Here is a 20,609-nt window from a genome sequence, read left to right on the forward strand (position 1 = left end):
AATTGATTTCTGAATTTTGAATTTTATTGTTATTCATGTTTTTATACTGTATTTTATGCTGCTTTTACAATTAAGTGTTTTAAATTTGTTGTTAGCCACCCTGAGCCCGGTTTTTGAACCGGGAAGGGCGGGGTATAAATAAAAATTACTATTATTATTATTATTATTATTATTATTATTATTATTATTATTTATTATTTATTGTGCAGTCCGAATGTAGCTGCATAGACCACAGAGATTACAAGAGAGGGTCTCTGGTCAGAGGGCATGCATTTCAGAGTGTCTTGAGCTGTGACATCTTTCCTTTTAGAAATCAAATTCTGCCTTTTTAATTTAAAGCATCTCTCCCCCTCTCTCCCAGAGACATTGTTCTGTTTGGCTGTAAACAGCAGGAAGAATTATTTGCCCAATAAAGTGCGGCAATTATCTTGTAACAAGAGTGTCCAGAGCCCTGTTGGCGAATTCTTCCGAAGCTGCAACCCCATCCATCTTCCTTCTCCAGAGCTGTCAGGGCACTTCCTGACACAGCAATCACATCTTGTTGCAGACACTGAAATGTCTGGACCAACAGTGTACCCTTTCTCATCAGCATATATCTGCATGTGTTACTTAGGCTGAAGGAAGGCATCCTCCTTCACATTTGCCTTTCATATGTTAAGGTTTACCCTGAGCAATATAGGTGCCTGCTCACTCCACAAGCAGGTAATTACACTATCAGAGGACAGTGCTTTCATTTTTATTTTTTAATACGATGCGCTATAAACAGGAGCGAAGAAAAGGATGGAAAGATTTCTCCGCCCAGAATCCAGCAGACTTGGCAACCCTACTTACAGCAGGCTGCTATCATCATCTCACACTGCTTGTGAACCTCACTGCAGTTTGAAAAGGAATATTTATCGAGGGGGGAGATGGCACTTTACAGGCGATCAGTGGGTGATGAAGGAAAATGGATAGAGGAATTCCCATGCTGAAAATACTCTGAATGATCAAATATGTCCCAGGTATAACAGAATATTGGACATTTACATGAGCTTTCCTTGTAAAGTGGGGCCTGCCAAAGCAATTAAAATATGCCAATATATATGAAGCAAATTTAGTACCTTCGGAAACGTTAGCTCATTTGTTTTTTTTAAAGTCACCATTCAGTGTTTAAATTACAAGCTCTCCTTTTTGCCAGTTTTGAACATTTGTGGATATTTGTTTCAGTTTTTCTCACAGTTCTGCTCTCCAAAGTTTGTGCTGGTGGAGTGAAAAAACCACATTGCTGCAGTCATTCCTACACTCCACTCAGTCTTTCAGAATGAGCTGCCATAGACTCATAACATTACTGAATTTTAAGAGTTGGAAGCAGCCTCAGAGGTCGTCCAGTCCAGTCCAGTCCAGTCCAGTTATCTGTAAGCCACATTTTCTACAAGTGCATTGGATTGGCTCCAAATTAAGTTAGTCGCACTTCAGTGCAATCAACTCAACAAGCTAGTCATGACTTAATTTTAAGACCCATTGATTCCAAAGGGAGCAAAGTACAACTAGCTAACAGCGCAGTCGTATACATGATTACTCCAAAGTGTGCTCCACTGACTTCTATGGGACTTGCTCACAGGTAACTTGGTATAGGAATTGCAGCCTTACTCTGGTTCCAATCTATTGCACCCAGAGCAGTTCACAGAAAATAGCAGATAATCCACAATAACATTTTTAATACCGCTACAACATGACAATTCAGGTTAGCAATTCAATTAAAGCACATCAAAGATTTGAGCATACTAATGAGTCAATTAACAACTTACAGAACCCTTCAATAGACTAGATCTGGCAAAGGAGACTGCCTCTCCTCTGGAGGACCTTGCCCCCAAACTGTCAATTGAGAGAGGGAATTGGACAGAGAATGGAAGGGTATAGAGACCATTTCCACCCCTGCAGCCTCACGGCATTTGCCTCTCCTTCTCACACAGGTTATTCTCTTCTGGATCAACCTTGCCGCAGCTTCCATCCAGGATGAACACTGTGAGAATCTTTCTCTGGCCACCAACATCACTGGTAAGTGGGCTCCTGCTATTTGGTTCTTGTCGCCGGAAAACCATTACACTATCCTGCTTCGCGGACAGGGAAAATGCAAGCACTCACCAAGATTTTGAGACTACAAGGTTGATCTCTGTGTTTTGAGACTAAGGTTTGTGCCCAGTGGCCTGAGTTCAGTAAATGTCAGGTTCTGGTTGGCAGTGGGTAACCTGGCTCTTTAAGACCAATGGTAGGAAATTTCAGGCCAAGAGGCCATGACCGACAGATCTACACTCATGGTTTTTAATGTTTTCTTCTTCTTCTTCTTCTTCTTCTTTAATTTTTAATTTTATTTTGACAAAGTAATAATTATAAATAAATAAGAATAAAAACGCGCACCCCACCACTGAGACCCTTCCCTTGTAACTATCCAACCTCCCAAAATTTCAACACCTCTCGCGATGGATTGACCCCTTTCCGTTTTAACGGTACAAATTCTACAAACACCCTCCATATCTCCTCAAAATAATTTCTCCTGCATATTCCCCGTCTTACCTTAATGGCATATGTTAATTTATCATCAATTGCTATACCCTACACCTCTTTATACCATTCTTCCATTTTGTATTCTGCTTGCCCCTGCCACTTCCTAGCTACAATAATACGTGCAGCTGTCAATAAATTTATGAGCAAGTCCTTCATAGCCTGTGAACCTTCCACCCCATCGTAAATTGATAACAATGCTATGTTTTTAATGTTAAGGAAGGGTTAAGGAATGGTTTTGATAACCATATGCCCGCATGACATTCTACTTTTAACGTTCATTATGCATTACTAAAATGTGACACCTTTGCTGCAGAACAACCAGCAACTAGCAGTAGGGAAACCGCATTCTGACAGAGATAAGAAACACTCCCCCCCCCAAGTATGCCCTGTGATGTTTTAGAACGATATATCCAATACCATTCTAATAACGTTAAACAGGTCAGTGTAGATCAAGCCCACGCCTCTCTATGCAGCCCCTGGAACTCTCCCTGCTCTCCCCCTGCTTCCCCTTCAGTTTTTGCCTGGCTGGACTGTGTTCTTGAGCTTTGATGATGCCTCCTGCTTTCATGGATGGAGAGGGGAGATTGCAAGAAGTAGGGGAAGCCCTCGAGCAGGACCTGAATCACAGCAATCTTCCACCCTGTGATCTCCAGCAACTGGTATTTGGAAGCATTATTGCCTGCAGCTGTGGAGTCAGAGCATAGCCATCATGGCTAGTAGCCATTGTTAGACTCCTCCACAAATATGTCCAATGTTTTTTTATTTTATTTTTTAAAATGATATTTATTCATATTTTAAAGATTACAAAGAGAAAAAAGAAAAAGAAAAAAAGAAAAATAGAAAGGACAGAAAAAATACAGACAATTGAAAAAAGAAAAAAAAAACAAATCCAACCTTTACATCATTTGCTTTCATTCACTTACTTCCTTGACCTCCTCACACCTCCCATTTTTGTATTCTAATTCAGTTAGATATTTCAGCAAATCCTTTCCAGCTTTGTTTTTATCTTAATAGTTTATCTTAATATATTGTGATTTTACATTCTCTTCTTTCACCAAATTATTTTTACTTAATCCTTTATATCTTTTCTGCTAAAACCAGATAATTCTCTTCCAACATCTTTCTAACATTCCTTAATTTTACAATATTTCTGAAGATAAACTTTAATTTTTTTCCAATCTTCTTCCACCGACTCTTCTCCTTGGTCTCGGATTCTGCTAGTCATCTCAGCCAGTTCCATATAGTCCATCACCTTCGTCTGCCATTCTTCCCGGGTGGGTAGATCTTGTGTTTTCCAATACTTTGCGATAAGTATTCTTGCTGCTGTTGTGGCGTACATAAAGAAAGTTCTATCCTCCTTTAACACCAATTGGCCGACCATGCCCAAGAGAAAGGCCTCTGGTTTCTTCTGGAAGGTATATTTAAATACCTTTTTCATTTCATTATAGATCATCTCCCAAAAGGTCTTAATCTTTGGGCACGTCCACCAAAGGTGAAAAAATGTACCTTCAATCTCTTTACATTTCCAACATTTGTTATCGGGCAGATGATAAATTTTTGCAATTTTGACTGGTGTCATGTACCACCTGTACATCATTTTCATTATATTCTCTCTTAAGGCATTACATGCCATAAACTTCATGCCAGTGGTCCATAACTGTTCCCAGTCAGCCATCATAATGTTATGTCCAACATCTTGTGCCCATTTAATCATAGCAGATTTAACCGTTTCATCCTGTGTATTCCATTTCAACAGCAAGTTATACATTCTTGACAAATTCTTAGTTTTAGGATCTAACAATTCTGTTTCCAGTTTTGATTTTTCCACCTGAAAACCAATTTTCTTATCCAAATTAAAAACCTCCCTTATTTGATAGTAATGAAGCCAGTCTCGTACTTTGTTTTTTAATTTGTCAAAACTCTGCAGTTTTAATCTGTCTCCTTCTTGTTCCAAAATTTCCCAATATTTTGGCCAGTTTGCCTCCATATTGAGTTTTTTCAGAGCTTTTGCTTCCATTGGTGACAACCACCCTGGAGTTTTATTTTCAAGCAGGTACTTATATCTTATCCATACATTAACCCGTGCTTTCCTGACAATATGGTTTTTAAAGGCTTTATGTGCTTTGACCTTATCATACCACAAATATGCATGCCACCCAAAGACATTATTAAAACCTTCTAGATCCTGTTTTTTTAAAGCCGTCTAAGTTGGGGGCCATCTAGAGCCTGGATAGCTGAGTTGGCTACAGTGTGGTGGTGATAACGCTAAGGTTGGGGCAGCTGTGAAGTGTAGGTGGGTTCCCACGAGGCAAGACACAGTGATAACAGCAAGAACTTTTACTGAACTAACAGAACTGGACAACCGGGGCAAAGCAACTGCTTATATACATTTCTGAAGGCCTGGGCCACTCCCACTCCCAACGCGATTGGCTGTCTAAACGTCCAAGCTGCGAATCATAACTTAGTGTTTAAGGGCCAATGGCAGAGGCCCAAGTCTTGAAATGTTCTGGGATTGGATATCATGTATCAAATCAGAACACAGGGGCTCCGATTCCTTAGTCCAGACTCAAGCTCAGGCAAACACAGACCACTGAATACATAATAAGCTGCATATTCCAACATTCAGCTTCATTGGATGTCCATGATTTCTGGTGTTACGGGAGAGAGAGAAAAATCTCTTCTCTGTCTACTTGCTCCATTCCACGCGTAAATTTTACAAATTTCTATCATGTCACTTCTTCCCTGCCTTCTCTGTAAACTAAAAAGTCACAAACACTGCAAACCTTCTCCAAAAAGGAGTCGCTCCACCCCTTGATCACTTTGGTTGTCCCCTTCATTTATTTTTAAAAAAATATTTTCTTAAGGTTTATGGAGAAAAATGCAAAACTTAATATCTTTTCCCTTTTTATTTTTTTTAAAAAACCCAAACCAAGATTTTGATCTAGATACAATAAAAACACAAAAATGGGAGGGAGGGAGGGAGGGAGAGAGAGAGAGAGAGAGAGAGAGAGAGAGAGAGAGGTTAAGAGAGAAAGATAGAAAAATAAGATTCAGAAAATAAAGAAGTTCCAATTCTTCATCTGTTCGCTGTAAACGGAACAATATTCACTCTGTTGTTGTTTAGTCGTTTCGTCGTGTCCAACTCTTCATGACCCCATGGACGAGAGCATGTCAGGCACTCCTGTCTTCCACTGCCTCCTGCAGTTTGATCCAATATGAAAGCCAACAAAGCCACTTTCTAGAAACAAACATTATTTCAATCCTCAAATGCTCCTTTCCTGAAACTTTTCCAACTATAGGTTCCTGGAATGTCACCCTCAAACTGAAAAAGGTTCATCCCAGCAGCGGCAGAGCAAGCCGATTGTGTGCCTAGGGTGGCGCACGTGCCCTGCTCCCGGGGCCAAGGCCAGTGGCCCGCGGGGCGGGGCGAGCCAGGGCACGACGCTCCGTGGGGCCTCTGAGGCGTCTGCCTGCCTCCTCCCATTCAGCCGCCCTACAGCTGGGGGGGGGGGGAGGCAGCAGGCAGACCATTTGTGAGACGCGTGGCTCGGGTGCACTGCAGGCCCCACAGTGAGTGCTGCCCAGCATTTTGTCACCCCCCTCAGTGGTGACACCCAGGGCGACACCCCCTTCCACACACCCCTTCTTCCGCCCCTGCATCCCAGTCCTGATTAGGTTCTAATCGCCTAAAGAATGGGGAATGAGGCTGATATTGACTCATGAGTGAGGCAGGAGCCACTGTTATGCTTCCTAGCCCTGCGGATAGTTCAGTGATTTGTGTGCAGTGGGGTAGGAGACCCGGAGGACACAGTATGGATAAACTCCCTTCTCCAGCTTGTGTTTGACAACACTGGGCTTAGAATCATACTAGTCAAGACTCTCCTCCACCCAAGCCAGAAATGCCCGGTGTAAATGGCATTCATTAAATTCATATTAATTAACTTGCAAGTTAATTTCCTGCCTAATTAAGGAGCACGCTTTGCCGCAGCTACTCCTTCGTGTGGATTGCATCTGCCAAGTCATTAAATCATACTGAGTAATTTTATAAAGCACGCTCGCATGAAGAGTTTCTGATTTGGGTCATGGGTTAAGTGTAAAGGGAATGGAGAGTGTTCTAGGCTAGGCAGGAGACAGAAAGCGACACCTGTTTGGCTAGTTGCTCCTCCCCAGGGCCTTATTCATCTGTCAGGGCTCCTTTGATAAGTACATGACACCCTCCATTAAAAGGTAAAGGTAAAGGGACCCCTGACCATTAGGTCCAGTTGTGACCGACTCTGGGGTTGCGGCACTCATCTTGCTTTATTGGCCGAAAGAGCCGGTGTACAGCTTCTGGGTCATGTGGCCAGCATGACTAAGCCGCTTCTGGCAAACCAGAGCAGCACATGGAAATGCCATTTACCTTCCCACCAGAGCGGTACCTATTTATCTATTTGCACTTTGATGTGCTTTTGAACTGCTAGGTGGGCAGGAGCAGGGACCGCGCAACGGGAACTCACCCTGTCGCGGGGATTCGAACCGCCAACCTTCTGATTGGCTCTGTGGTTTAACCCACTGCGTCTCCCGCATCCCAGACACCCTCCGTTATAACTGGCCTTTTATCGGATTTGCAGCTGTGGCTCAGCGCTCTCTCCTTTCCTCCTGGAGGCCTCATGTGGAAATCCATCACAGGTAAAATAAATGTTTGATGGTGCCCTCTGCTTGAGGACTGTCCAGTCAGTTTGAAGATAAGGAACTAGAAAAAGGGAAAGCAGGAGCCTTGAAGTTGCCCATCAGAAGCTGGCAGCAGCTGCTGCCTGCAACCAAGTCGCCTGGTGTCTTCGCCGTTACGGTGAGATGTATTGCATTTCTACTGAAATTATAGCAATTATTTCTAAATCTCCCATCTACGCATATGAATTCTCATGTGCAAATTAAATGCAAATTGGTGGCCTCTTTCCCCTCTCCCCCCATCATTATGGGAGGGGGGGTGATAAAAGACCTCCTTCTTTGGCTATGCATTACTGGTCACTCTATTGCTTCTGCTTCAATGGTTCTCTGTCCCGGTATGCAGAGGGGCAAAGGCATCTGGGTAGGGAAGGAAATGGAGCAGGTGGATCAAATGCTCTCCACCCAAAGGCAGTATTTAAACCCACAGTTTTCAAGCATCACCTAATACAGGTTGAATGCATCTTGCCGAAGGATCCCCAGATTTTTGGAGCCAGCATTGCGGCCAGGGGTCATTTTTCAGAATGTGAAGAACACCGAGCCAGTGTGGTGTAATGGTTAGAGTGTTGGGCTTGGACCTGGGAGTCCCAGGGTTTGAATCCCCACTTGGCCATGAAACTCGCTGGGTGACCTTCGGCCAGCCCACCATCTCTTAGCCTAACCTACCTCACAAGGTTGATGTGAGGATGAAGAACCACATACACCACCTTGAGATCCTTGGGAGATAAAAGTGGTATATAAATGGAATAACTAACAAACACAGGAAGCTAGCTTAGAATGAGTTAGAGTCATGCATCCCTTTAGCACAATGTTACCTGCACTGGCTGGCAGCAGGTCTCCAGGGTTTCTGGCTGGCACTTTCCCCCACTCTACCTGGGAACACCAGTGGATTGAAGATGAGACCTTCTGCATGCAAAGCAGGTGTCTTAACAACAAGCTACAGTCTATCCTGGGATTCCTAGGCCCTCTGTGGATACAGGTTCCAATACACGCAACAAAATATGCACAAACGTTTTCTTGCTTTTCCTCATTGGTTTCAGATCCATTTTACTCACTTATCTATGAGGATGTGGGTTGGGCAGGGAGGGCGAGGGAGGATAAAACTCCGGATAGTGGCAGCCAACTACATTTTTCTCAGAATAAACTCAATGAAGCGAATGGACCTAACTTAGTCCTCCTAATTCTTGTGAGTCTGCTGTGAGCAAAACTGAGCTGAAGACCAACCAGGGGCATTACAGGTATGCAGCCTCCTTAGGCCAGTTCAGTAGAAAGACCAGTGCTGGCGAGGAGAGACAGAGGGAGAGGAGGATGTGTGCTTGCAAAACACCTGGCCAAATGCTGCCACTGGCCGAGGAATCGTGGGCTTGCTTTGGGGTTGATGGATGGGCCTTACGGATTGCGGATGATAGATGTCTCTGCCAAGCTGCTCATTTACAGGGCTTTGCAAAACTGCTGCCTGAAATTAAGTATTGGCATTTTCAGTAGGTGAGTCAGTCCCGTTTGAAAGAGGCTGCAGGGAGAACCATAAGGTCACCCTTTCCCTGCCCCCATTTCTCCAGACATAATTTACCTCTGGCCTGCCAATGGTCAGCAACCTCTCCACATAGACCAACATCATTAGCACTGTTGTGTGGAAGCGGAAGCGTTAGTAACAAATGGTTGGCTAGTAACTGTAATGGGAATTGGGGTTGCTTGTGTGTAAGCCGCAACTGCTCCAGACTGCGTTGTCCGGCTAAACCTTTCCCTGGCTGGACAGCCCTTACTCCGTGGCTGTCCTAGTCACTGGCAGAATCCGTCAGTGGGCGTTTCCTGAACTTCTTCCAACATAAAAGTTCTTTGACACCAAGTCTCCACCTAGCCTCCCTGCGCAGAAGCTTTCTGCGCAGGGTGGGCGTCCCTAGTGGAGGTCCGGTGCTCTCCCCGCTGGTCTCGGTGGAAGAGTCTCGGAGCCCTCCCTCTGAAGCCCTCTCAGACTTCCCTTTCTTCCCGGTGTCACGCTGATTTCCTTCCCCAGAGGAAGTGCTCTCTCTCCCCCTGCTGGTTCCCTCTCCTGCGTCATTGCGGAGCCTTACCTCCATTCTTGGCTCTGATGGCAGTTCCCTGACATCCACCTCCCCCCCCCCAGGGCCCTCCTCACCCCTGGCCCGTTCCTTTGACGGTGATGCGGGGAATCCCTGGAAAGAGCTATCCCCTTCCTCAGATGATTCAAAGATAGCTCTCCACCTGCTGCTGTCTCTTACCGCTGGCCAATCTTCCCAGTCCGATTCCTCTCCCTCTGATACCTCACCTCCCTCCTCTTCGGAGGCCGGATATCCCCTAAACTCTTCTTCATCATCCGTGGTGCCAAACTGCTCCTCCCAAAACCTCTCTAGTGGTTTCGGCTTCCTTGGGAACCTGCGGTGAAACTCCTCCCACAGATACTCATCCCTGATGGTTTCTGCAGGAACCCACATGTTTTCCGACTCGGGCTCCCCCTCCCAAGCCACCAAATATTCCACCTGTCTCCCCCTCCACCTTGAATCGAGAATTTCCGCGGCTTGACTGCTGAGTTCCCTTTCCTCCACCTGTGGGTGAATGAGGATCTCTCTCTCTTGCCCCGGAAATTCCCTTCCCTCCCGGTATGGCGAGAGTAAGGACCTGTGGAACACCGGGTGCAGTTTCATATTAGTCGGCAAGTTGAGCCTAAAGGCCACAGGGTTCACCTGCTGTGTTACCACGAAAGGTCCCAGTCTCCTTGGCCGTAATTTCTTACAACCTCCCTTGAACGGTAGCCCTTGGGTAGACAACCACACCCGGTCCCCAACCCTTATGGTCTCCTCTTCTCTATGGTGCTTGTCTGCCTGCCTCTTGTATGCTTCCTTGGCCCTTTCCAGGTTCATCTTAAGTTGTTGGTGCAAGGCCTCCATTTCTTCCACAAACTGCTCTGCTGCCGGCACACTCCACCTCTCCTCCCCCTCCCCTGGGAAGGCCCTGGGGTGACACCCGTAATTGGCCATGAACGGACTCATTCCCGTGGACACATTTTCAGCATTATTGTAAGCAAATTCGGCCAGCGCTAGTTTTTCCACCCAATCGTTCTCCCTCTCGCCGACATAGCAGCGTAGGTACTGTTGGAGTATGCTATTCGCTCTTTCTGCTTGCCCGTTGGTCTCCGGGTGTCTGGCCGTCGAGAAACTCACCTCGACTTGCAGCAAGCTCATGAGCTTCCTCCAAAACCTGGAAGTAAATTGCCTTCCCCTGTCGGACAAAACCCTCAAGGGGGCGCCATGCAACCGACAAATGTGATCTACAAACGGCCTGGCTGTTTCCTCTGCCGTTACTGCATGCGAGCAAGCAATGAAATGGCACATTTTGGTTAACAAGTCGACTACCACCATGACGGCTGTTTTCCCCCTGGACTTGGGCAAATCGGTCATAAAATCTATGGATACCACCTCCCATGGTCTTCCCGGAGTGGGCAAGGGTTCCAGTAACCCCGCGGGTGCTGCCTTCTCCCCTTTAGCTCGCTGGCAGCGGTCGCACCCCCGTACGTATTCCCGTACATCTTCCCTCACTCTTGGCCACCAGAACTGCCTGGTGACAAGTAACATGGTTTTGTGTTGACCAAAATGCCCCGCCGTCAGGTTGTCATGTAGTTGTTTGAGTACTCTTCTCCTCAAGCCCCCCTCTGGTACGTACAATGCTCCCCTGTAATACAGTGCCCCTTCTTTCTCCTCAAAACCCCCCTGGTTTTCTCCTGCGTCTCTGAGCTCCCTGATTTTGGTTTGGGCGCACTCGTCGTCCCTCGTCAACCCTGCTAGTTCTCGTCTCCCTACCAACACTCCCCCACACACCCATCAGTCCTCGGGTATCACATGTCGTACTTCCGGCGCTCCCTCTCCTTCCAAGTACTCCGGCTTATGGGAGAGGGCGTCTGCTCTGACGTTTTCCTCTCCGGGTACATATACCGAATCTCAAAAAAGAACTTGGAGAACTCCTGAGCCCATCGCACCTGTCTCTGGTTGAGGACCCGTGCCGTCCTCCAGTATTCCAGGTTCTTATGGTCCGTGCACACCTGGATCTTGTGCTGCGCCTGTGGGAATGTTCTGGGGTGCAGGAGAGGATATATTGACTAATTATATCCTTATCCAACTTGTACTAACAAGTTCCCAAAATATCAGCAGAGTTTATAGACATTCCCCTTTAAGTTCGCAACGGTAACGCTTGCACAGGTTCGCTAGAACCTCTATAATAATTACTCTGGTAATTTCCCCTTTGTTCCCTCTTAAAATACAAGACACGACACAGTCTTTATAAAAGTATAAAAGAGTTTACTCACGTTCTGTTCACAATATGATCCCAGAAGGTAGGCAGGCTTAAAAAGGTTACATGCACTTAGAATCTATCTTGTAGCAAGATAGTACTGTCCTCTCTTGGCTGGGAGCCAAGAGGGCATGTTGCTCCTTCAGAAGATGAAGATGGCAGAGAGGCAAGAGGCAAGAGGCAAGAGGCAAGAGAGCGAGTGGCTCCCTGCCCTGTGCTTTTATCATTACCTGCACAGGTGAGGCCACACCCACCTCTGGTCACATGCGGAGGAAATCCGTCCCCAGGAAGTTTACCTGCTTGCTGGACAGACATCCCTCCCCATGTTCTAACATGTACACTCTAGGAATGTTGTCATTGACTGCTCCTGTGTTTACATCCCACATACCCCTTCTCAGGCAATACAACATACACAAAACATAAACAACTTTATTCAACCACCCAGAGTCCCAGCTTGACACGTAGATTCTGGAAACTCTCTCTTGGTAGGGGTTTCGTCAGGATGTCAGCAGTCATCTCTTGGGTGCTGCAGTAGGATAGTTCCACAAGTCCATCCTGGATCATCTGGCGTATGTAGTGGTATTTAACCCCAATGTGTTTTGTTCTGGCCAGGAACTTCTCACTCTGCGTCAGCTTCAGGCAACTTTGATTGTCCTCTAGCAAGCTGACAGGCCCTTTTCTCACCAACCCAAAGTCCTTTATGAGTTGATCAAGCCAGGCGATCTCTCTGCAGGCTTCTGTTGCTGCAACGTATTCTGATTCTGTGGAAGATAATGCTACACAGCTCTGTTTATAACTGCCCCATGAAACAGGTCCATCACCAAACATGAAAACATGACCACTTGTTGATTTATAATCAGCATTATCCCCAGCCCAATCCGCATCAGTATACCCAACCAACTTAGGGTCTCTGACGGCTGGTAACCTTAATTTACAATTCATGGTACCCTTCAAATATCGCACCACCCTCTTTACACCTGCCCAATCATGCTCAGTGGGAGAATTCACTTTTCTGCTAAGAATCCCCACAGCATTTGCTAAGTCAGGTCTACATGTGGTAACTAAATACAAAAGTTTCCCAATCGCCGACCTGTAGTCATTGTTGTCTGGCAACTGCTTCGAATCCTCCTGATTCTTCAGGAAGTCAGTAGCCATCGGTGTAGCGACTGGATGTGCGTCTTGCATCTGCATGTGCTCAATTAGCTCGTGGATCTTCTGTCTTTGGCTGAGAAGAAATGAGCCGTCCTCTTCTCTTTCCACCTGGATCCCGAGGTAGTACTGGACATCTCCTAGCTCCTTGACCTCCACCTCTTTGCTAAGGTGTTTTACTATCTGTGTATAGTCTTTCTCACTTGCTGTGGCAATAATCAGGTCATCAACAAAAGCTAAGATATATGAGAATTGTCCATTATTTGACTTACTGTACAAGCACTTGTCAGCGTCGCCTTGCTTGTACCCAAGTTGCGTCAGCATTTTATGCAACTTCTGGTTCCAGGCTCTAGCAGCCTGTTTAAGTCCATAAAGTCCTTTCTGGAGTTTGCACACTAAATGTGCCTCATGTGGTTTTACAAAACCTTTGGGCTGTTTCATATAAATTTCTTCAGAAATCTGCCCATGTAGAAAAGCGGTAGCAATGTCTATGTGTTTCACTCTCATTTTCTTGGAGGCTGCAATGCTCAAAAGCATTCTTACGCTGCTGTACCTCACGGTTGGTGCAAAAACTTCATCATAGTCTTCACCAAAACGCTGTGAAAATCCCTGTGCTACAAGTCTAGCTTTGTAGCGCTGCACTTCTCCTTCTGACCCCTTCTTAACCTTGAAAACCCATTTACTGCCAATGGCCTTCTTACCGGGAGGCAGCTCAGTGAGTGTCCAGGTCTTGTTCTGATGCAGTGCATCCATCTCCTCCTGCGCGGCCTTCCTCCAGAGACTGGCTTCTGCAGCTGGCATCTCCTGTATCTCTTCCCAAGTGGAAGGTTCTTGTGGAAACGCCGACCCTGCAAAGTAGGACAACCGTAATGGTGGGACACCTTTGTTGGTTCTGGACGAGCGCCTGACCTCTGGTTCTGCGACCGCATCAGCTTCCTCATCCTCCTCCAACGCAGGCATGTCCCCATCTGAGTCCTCATCTTCGTCTCTGGTGCCGCCAGGGTTCTGGTCCTCTGCGTCTTCTGGTGCGTCGCCTGTAGGGGGCGCTGTAACACTCGAAGGCAGATTAGTACTTTGTGGGGTCTCAAAAGGGAAATATACAAACTCTTGAGTCCTTTCTGACTCATTTGAAGAATCCACAACAGTGTTCTTAGTGTCTACCTTTCCATATTCATCAACATAAACCGCATGGTATGCATTTGTCTTACCAGTTTGTAAGTCCATAATTCTATATCCTTTGCCTCCAGAGGCGTATCCCACAAGGATACCTGCTTTTGCCCTGGAGTCAAGCTTGTGTCTGTGTTCCTTGGGCACGTGGAAGTAACACGGACTTCCAAACACACGTATGTGCGACAGATTGGGAGCTTTCCCATGCCAAAGTTCAAATGGTGTGCGCTCTGCACCTTTAGTTGGCAGTCTATTCTGCAAATAGACCGACGTGTACACTCCTTCGGCCCACAGCTTCTGTGGCAAACATGCATCCTTTAGCATGCACCTTGTCATGTCCATAATGGACCTAAACTTTCTCTCAGCTATGGCATTCTGCTGTGGTGTGTAAGGAATTGTGGTTACATGTGCAATTCCTTCCTTGGCCAGGAGAGCCTGCATTTCATTTGAGCAGTACTCACCTCCATTGTCGCTCATTAGCACAGCTGGAGCTCTTTGGAATTTATTCTTGACCATGGCAATGTATTCCTGGAGCTTGTCCACTGTCTCACTCTTCTCTTTGAGGAAATACACAACACAAAATCTTGAAAAGTCATCCAGAAATATTAAAATATATCTATTCTTTCCCAGTGAGGGAACATTCATGGGTCCACATATGTCAGTGTGCACTATGTCAAGCACTTTGTTGCTTCTTTGTTCTGCACAACGTGGAAATGAAGGTTTTACAGCCTTCTCAGTAATACAGCTTATGCACTTTGCTGGAGCTTTGTTGCTCTGCTTTACCTGCAAACCTCTTACAAGATCTCTTTTCTGTAGATCCAGAATGACGTTGGTGTCTCTATGTCCAAGCCTTCTGTGCCACAGGTCCAGATCTGCTTCATCCTTCTGGCTGGAATGTGCCACCTTTGCAGACTGATTCTCTGAAAAATCAAGCTCATATACACCATTGATTAGCTCTGCTTGAGCAAACACTTTGCCATTTCTAGTCACCTTGCATTCTCCATTTCCAAATGTGATCTGGAAACCTTTCTTGTCCAATGTGGACACGCTGATTAAATTGCAGCTCAGCTCTGGTACATACAAAACTCTAGAGATTGTGTTCTCAATGCATTCATTGTTTATATTGCATTTCAGACTCATGGAACCTGCACCTTTTGCTTTAACAATGTTCCCATCTGCAATTTCAATTTCAGATCCTTCTTCATCATTTATCTCATTAAAATAGTCCTTTTTATATGAAAAATGTGAGCTGGCACCTGAATCAATTATCCATTTATTACGTCTATTCTCACGATTCTGGACAGTTAAATTCCTTTCTTGCAGTAGCCATGTGCATTCACATTTCCCTTTCTTTTCTCCTTTTGGCTGAAAGGGGTGGGGTTTCTTGGCTTTAGGAGCCCTGCAATTCTTTGCAATGTGTCCTTCTTTGTTACAATTGAAACAAATCACTTTCTTAGGCATCTCTTTGGACTTTGTAAATTGCCTAGATGCATAACTGCTGTCCTTGCTTCTAGCATTTCTCACTGGAGATTCAGCTCTATCTCTGCATTCTTCTTTTAAATAACCAATCAAGTCTTTAAAAGTCAGACCTTGTCTATGATCCATCAAACTTACAAATGCGCTAAAGCGTGGTCCAAGTGATGATAACAAAAATGCTATCTTTGTATCTTCATCAAAAGCTTTGGGAGTCAAATCAATTCTTTGAATAATCTCAGTAAACTTGTTGATGTGCTCTGTGAATTCCTCTTTTGAATTCATCCTCACTCTGGTTAATTTACACACCAAGTTTCTGAAGCAGTTTATGCTAGATTCTCCATACACGCGCTCAATATCTCTTAAGATTTGAGATGCATCATCTGTACTATTTATTAATGATAGCTGCTCATCACGAAGTCCACTCAAAATTATGTGTCTAGCTTCGCTGTTCATGCGTTTCCAAGCACTTATCTTGGCTAAAGCTTCCTCAGACGATCCCGTAGGTTGAGGGTTTAAAGCTTCCAAAATGTGCTTATAATCTAAACATGCTACCAAGCGCTGCTTCCAGTGTATGAAATTGTGTTCATTCAGCACAGGCATTCCTAGCTTTGCATCACTATCAAAAGCTGCTCTAGCCATCTTAAAATCCAAAAATTTGAAAATTCTTCAAAATTTCAAAATTTCTCAAAATTTTAAAATCAAAATCTCAAAATACAAAACAATTCTTCACTGCCTTGGGTCACTGTGAACTCTGAGGGAAGGGGGGGGGTGCTTAATCCCCACTGCACAATGGAACAAAGGACCATGTGCTTACCAGGAAGTTAACTCAGAAAAATACTACTCAACTCAAAATCACAATCCAACGCAATCCTTCAAAAATACGCAGAAATATGCAATACTGGGGCCAATAACCCTTTGTGGGAATGTTCTGGGGTGCAGGAGAGGATATATTGACTAATTATATCCTTATCCAACTTGTACTAACAAGTTCCCAAAATATCAGCAGAGTTTATAGACATTCCCCTTTAAGTTCGCAACGGTAACGCTTGCACAGGTTCGCTAGAACCTCTATAATAATTACTCTGGTAATTTCCCCTTTGTTCCCTCTTAAAATACAAGACACGACACAGTCTTTATAAAAGTATAAAAGAGTTTACTCACGTTCTGTTCACAATATGATCCCAGAAGGTAGGCAGGCTTAAAAAGGTTACATGCACTTAGAATCTATCTTGTAGCAAGATAGTACTGTCCTCTCTTGGCTGGGAGCCAAGAGGGCATGTTGCTCCTTCAGAAGATGAAGATGGCAGAGAGGCAAGAGGCAAGAGGCAAGAGGCAAGAGAGCGAGTGGCTCCCTGCCCTGTGCTTTTATCATTACCTGCACAGGTGAGGCCACACCCACCTCTGGTCACATGCGGAGGAAATCCGTCCCCAGGAAGTTTACCTGCTTGCTGGACAGACATCCCTCCCCATGTTCTAACATGTACACTCTAGGAATGTTGTCATTGACTGCTCCTGTGTTTACATCCCACAGCGCCCCTATCAACAAATGTCTCCAGCGTCGGAATGCTTCATAAATTGCAAGCAGTTCCCGGTCATACACCGTGTAGTTCTGTTCTGACTTGCTCAGCTTCCTCGAAAAAAGGCACACGGCCCCCACCGCTCTGTCTGACGCGTCTGTCTCCAGCCTCATTGGCTTCTGCAGATCCACGTGCAAGAGCTGCTCTTCCGAAGCGAACACCCTCTTTAGCCTTTCAAAGGATTGCTGTGTCTCTTCTGTCCATACGAACTTCCTCTTGCTACTGAGACAATCCGTGATGGGTGCAGTTAAGTGGGCGAAGTTCTTGATGAACTTCCTATAGAAGTTCCCAAACCCCAGGAACCTCTGCACGTCCTTTCGGGTCTTGGGGGTCTTCCATTCCAGCACCGCCTGCACTTTGCTTGGCTTCATGGCTAAGCCCTTGTCCGACAACCTGTATCCCAGGAACTCGACCTCTCGGGCATGGAATTGGCACTTCTCCAGTTTGACCCACAACTGGTGCTCCTGCAGCCTCTTTAGCACTTCGCTGACGTCCTTAACATGCTGCTCCTCATTCTCCGAGTAGATTAGCACGTCATCTAGAAAGGCCACGCAATTCTTGTACAGTAGGGACCCCAACACGTGGTGCATGAAGGATTGAAAACAGGCGGAGCCCGATTGTAATCCGAAAGGCATAAGCAAGTACTCAAAGGCCCCCAGAGGGGTGAACATGGTGGTTTTCCATTCATCCCCCTCCCTCATCCTAATCAAATTGTACGCCCCCCGCAGGTCCAGCTTGGTAAAAAATTTCCCCTTCCTTACCCTGGTTAAAATGTCGTTAATCCTGGGCATTGGGAAGGTCACTGGTTCCGATACCAAATTTAACCCCCTGAAGTCCACGACTAACTGGAGTCCTTTTTGTCCACAAAGAACACCGGACTGCCCCCCACCGCCCTCGATTCTCTTATGAAACCTCTCTTCAGGTTCTTGTCAATAAACTCCAGCAAGTCCTGCATCTCCCTGTCCGACATGGCATACAGCTTACCCACTGGCAGCTGAGCCCCTGGGAGTAGGTTGATTTGACAGTCAAAGGGCCTATGAGGGGGTAGTCTATCAGCCTCCTTCTCACTGAAGACGTCCTCCAGGTCAGCGTATTGCGGTGGTACCTTCCCCTTTTCCCCTACCGCCATCCCTGCCACCCTGGCTACGGCCATCCTTGGGGTTTCCCCCCCATGGCAGTGTTCCAAGCAGTGAGCTGACCCAAAAGTAACTGTCCGCTGGTGCCATGCCACTACTGGATCATGCAGTGCCAGCCAGCTCATCCCCAGTATGATTGGCGGTCCGGCCAGTGTGGCAACGTGAAAGGCAATGGTCTCAGTGTGTCTGGAGACCCTCATTTTCATGGGAGGAGTCTGGTGGGTCACCTACCCTCCCAGGAGTTCTCTGCCATCAATGGTCGTTACTTGTAAGGGGTGCTCTAGAGGCACAACGTGGAGCTGGTGCTCTAGTGCAAAATCCCTGCTAAAAAAGTTGCAAGAACTGCCTGAATCCAGCAGTGCCTTCACCTTGATTGGGTGTCCGTTAGGGAGTTCTAGTACCACCTCTATGGCTATGGCTGCTGGGGGAGGGTCTGGCTTGGGCACGTTTACTGGTTGCTGGCCTGGCTGCTGTGCCCGCTCATCGGCAGCCAAGTGTTGGCGTTTCCCTGTTCTTTATTATTCCCCTCCTCCTCACTACCAGCCGCCCCCACCATTCCTTGCCATGCCTTTCTCTGAGGGCAGACCCTGGCAAAATGTCCTGGCTGTTGGCAGAGAAAACACTTCTTGGTTGTTTTCCCCTCCCTTTTGCGCACCTCGCTGGAGTTTGAAACCCCGCGCGCGCACGCCCCTCCCCTCCAATCTCCATTGGCTCCGCTGGCTGGGAAGGTTGCTCCGGCATTTCAGGAATGTGGTTGTCATGCTAACGCTCTGCTCTCCCTTCCCGCTTCTCTAAAGCGTGCGCCTCTTGGCGTACTCCAACAGCAAGCGCCATTTTAGTCAGCTGATCCATCGATTGTGGGCGGGGCGAGCGGGAAAGTTCGTCCTTTACCGAAGGGGCTAAGCCTTCCTCAAATAGCATCTGCACTGGTTCCGAACCCAGTTCCCACCCAAGTTTGTGGATAAGCATCGCAAACCGCGACCAGTACTCTCTAACTGATTGGCTCCCTTGTTTGCACGCCATCAGTTCCCTGTGCATCACGCTCTGCTCCACTTGACTGGAAAACATGACGTCCATGGCGCCAAAAAAATTCCTAAGGTCCTTTAAGGCAGCATTCTCCGATGCCATTAAGGGTCTGACCCATTCTCTGCCAGCGTCTTGAAGATGCCCTATCACATAGGCTACCCTCGCCCCATCGTCCACAAAGTCATCATACTGCAGGTCCAGCGCGTACTGCACCTCTGTCCTGAATGCATTATAATCTCTGGGATTGCCCCCAAACTTATGCACCAGTCCCGGTACCTTCCTGGCGATGGAGGTGGGTTTCCCCTGGGCATCCTGAGTCCGCCTTTCATCTAGCCGCGCCGCTAGTAGAGCCAGCTGCTGTTCCAAATCTCTGTTTCTCTCCTCCAGAGTTGGTCCTCCCTGTGCTCCCTCTCCGGCGCCTGCTCCTCCGGTCCGACTCATGGTGCTGCCTGTCCTGCTTTGTGCACAAGCAACGTCAAGGACTGATGGATTGCTGTAATGGGAATTGGGGTTGCTTGTGTGTAAGCCGCAACTGCTCCAGACTGCGTTGTCCGGCTAAACCTTTCCCTGGCTGGACAGCCCTTACTCCGTGGCTGTCCTAGTCACTGGCAGAATCCGTCAGTGGGCGTTTCCTGAACTTCTTCCAACATAAAAGTTCTTTGACACCAAGTCTCTGCCTAGCCTCCCTGCGCGGAAGCTTTCTGCGCAGAGTGGGCGTCCCTAGCGGAGGTCCGGTGCTCTCCCCGCTGGTCTCGGTGGAAGCGTCTCAGAGCCCTCCCTCCGAAGCCCTCTCAGACTCCCCTTTCTTCCTGGCGTCACGCTGATTTCTTTCCCCAGAGGAAGTGCTCTCTCTCCCCCTGCTGGTTCCCTCTCCTGCGTCATTGCGGAGCCTTACCTCCATTCTTGGCTCTGATGGCAGTTCCCTGACAGTAACTTTTCTGACTTTATTTACAAGGCATGCCATAAATGAAACCCTGTATATAAGTGGCCCCCTTGGCCTTTTCTATCGGCCCATATGGGACCGAGTAACCAAGTCTGGAAAATATTTAATATTCCTACCTTCATGGCTGTGATTCGTGGGTTGGCCACTTAATTTTATTTTTGTTTTACTGTGATTTTGAGCTGTGTTTTAATCAGTTGTTTGGTTTTGTGTTTTTAATGTATTATATATTTGGTTTTAGCCGCCCTGAGCCCGGCCTTGGCCAGGGAGGGCGGGGTATAAATAAATAATATTTATATATTTTTTATTATTATTAGTGAAAACCAGGGCTGTGGGTAAACTATGATTCTGCAGGTGCACAAGAAAAAAATGAGCATAAATCCAGCTACCTAAACATATACTTGCTCTATTATTTTTTCCCCATTAAAAAAACACCACTGGATGCCATCCTTAGTATATATTTTTTTAATCTCTCTTTAACTTGAAAAGCAAAATATGGCACTTTTTGAAACCCATAAATTAAAACTTCAAAATACTGCTGGGTCTTAAACTGGTGCAGAACCTTATGTCATCTATCCATTACTTTTT

At 46.4% G+C, this 20,609-nt stretch overlaps 1 protein-coding gene across 2 annotated transcripts in view; it reads left to right on the plus strand.

Annotated features, from left to right (window-relative positions):
- Nucleotides 1-20,609, plus strand: part of LOC309328111 (corticotropin-releasing factor receptor 1) — an 86,386-nt gene that overhangs the window by 25,360 nt on the left and 40,417 nt on the right. For both annotated transcript variants that reach the window (XM_081838063.1, XM_081838060.1), the window contains exon 2: nucleotides 1,953-2,037. Coding sequence is in view for 1 of the 2 variants with exons in the window: in XM_081838060.1 (XP_081694186.1) it covers nucleotides 1,953-2,037 (85 nt within the window). In the remaining variant the exon portion in view is untranslated. The remainder of the gene's footprint in view (nucleotides 1-1,952; nucleotides 2,038-20,609) is intronic.

This window comes from Podarcis erhardii (genome assembly GCF_964252035.2).
Source record: "Podarcis erhardii genome assembly, chromosome: 13".
NCBI lineage: Eukaryota > Metazoa > Chordata > Lepidosauria > Squamata > Lacertidae > Podarcis > Podarcis erhardii.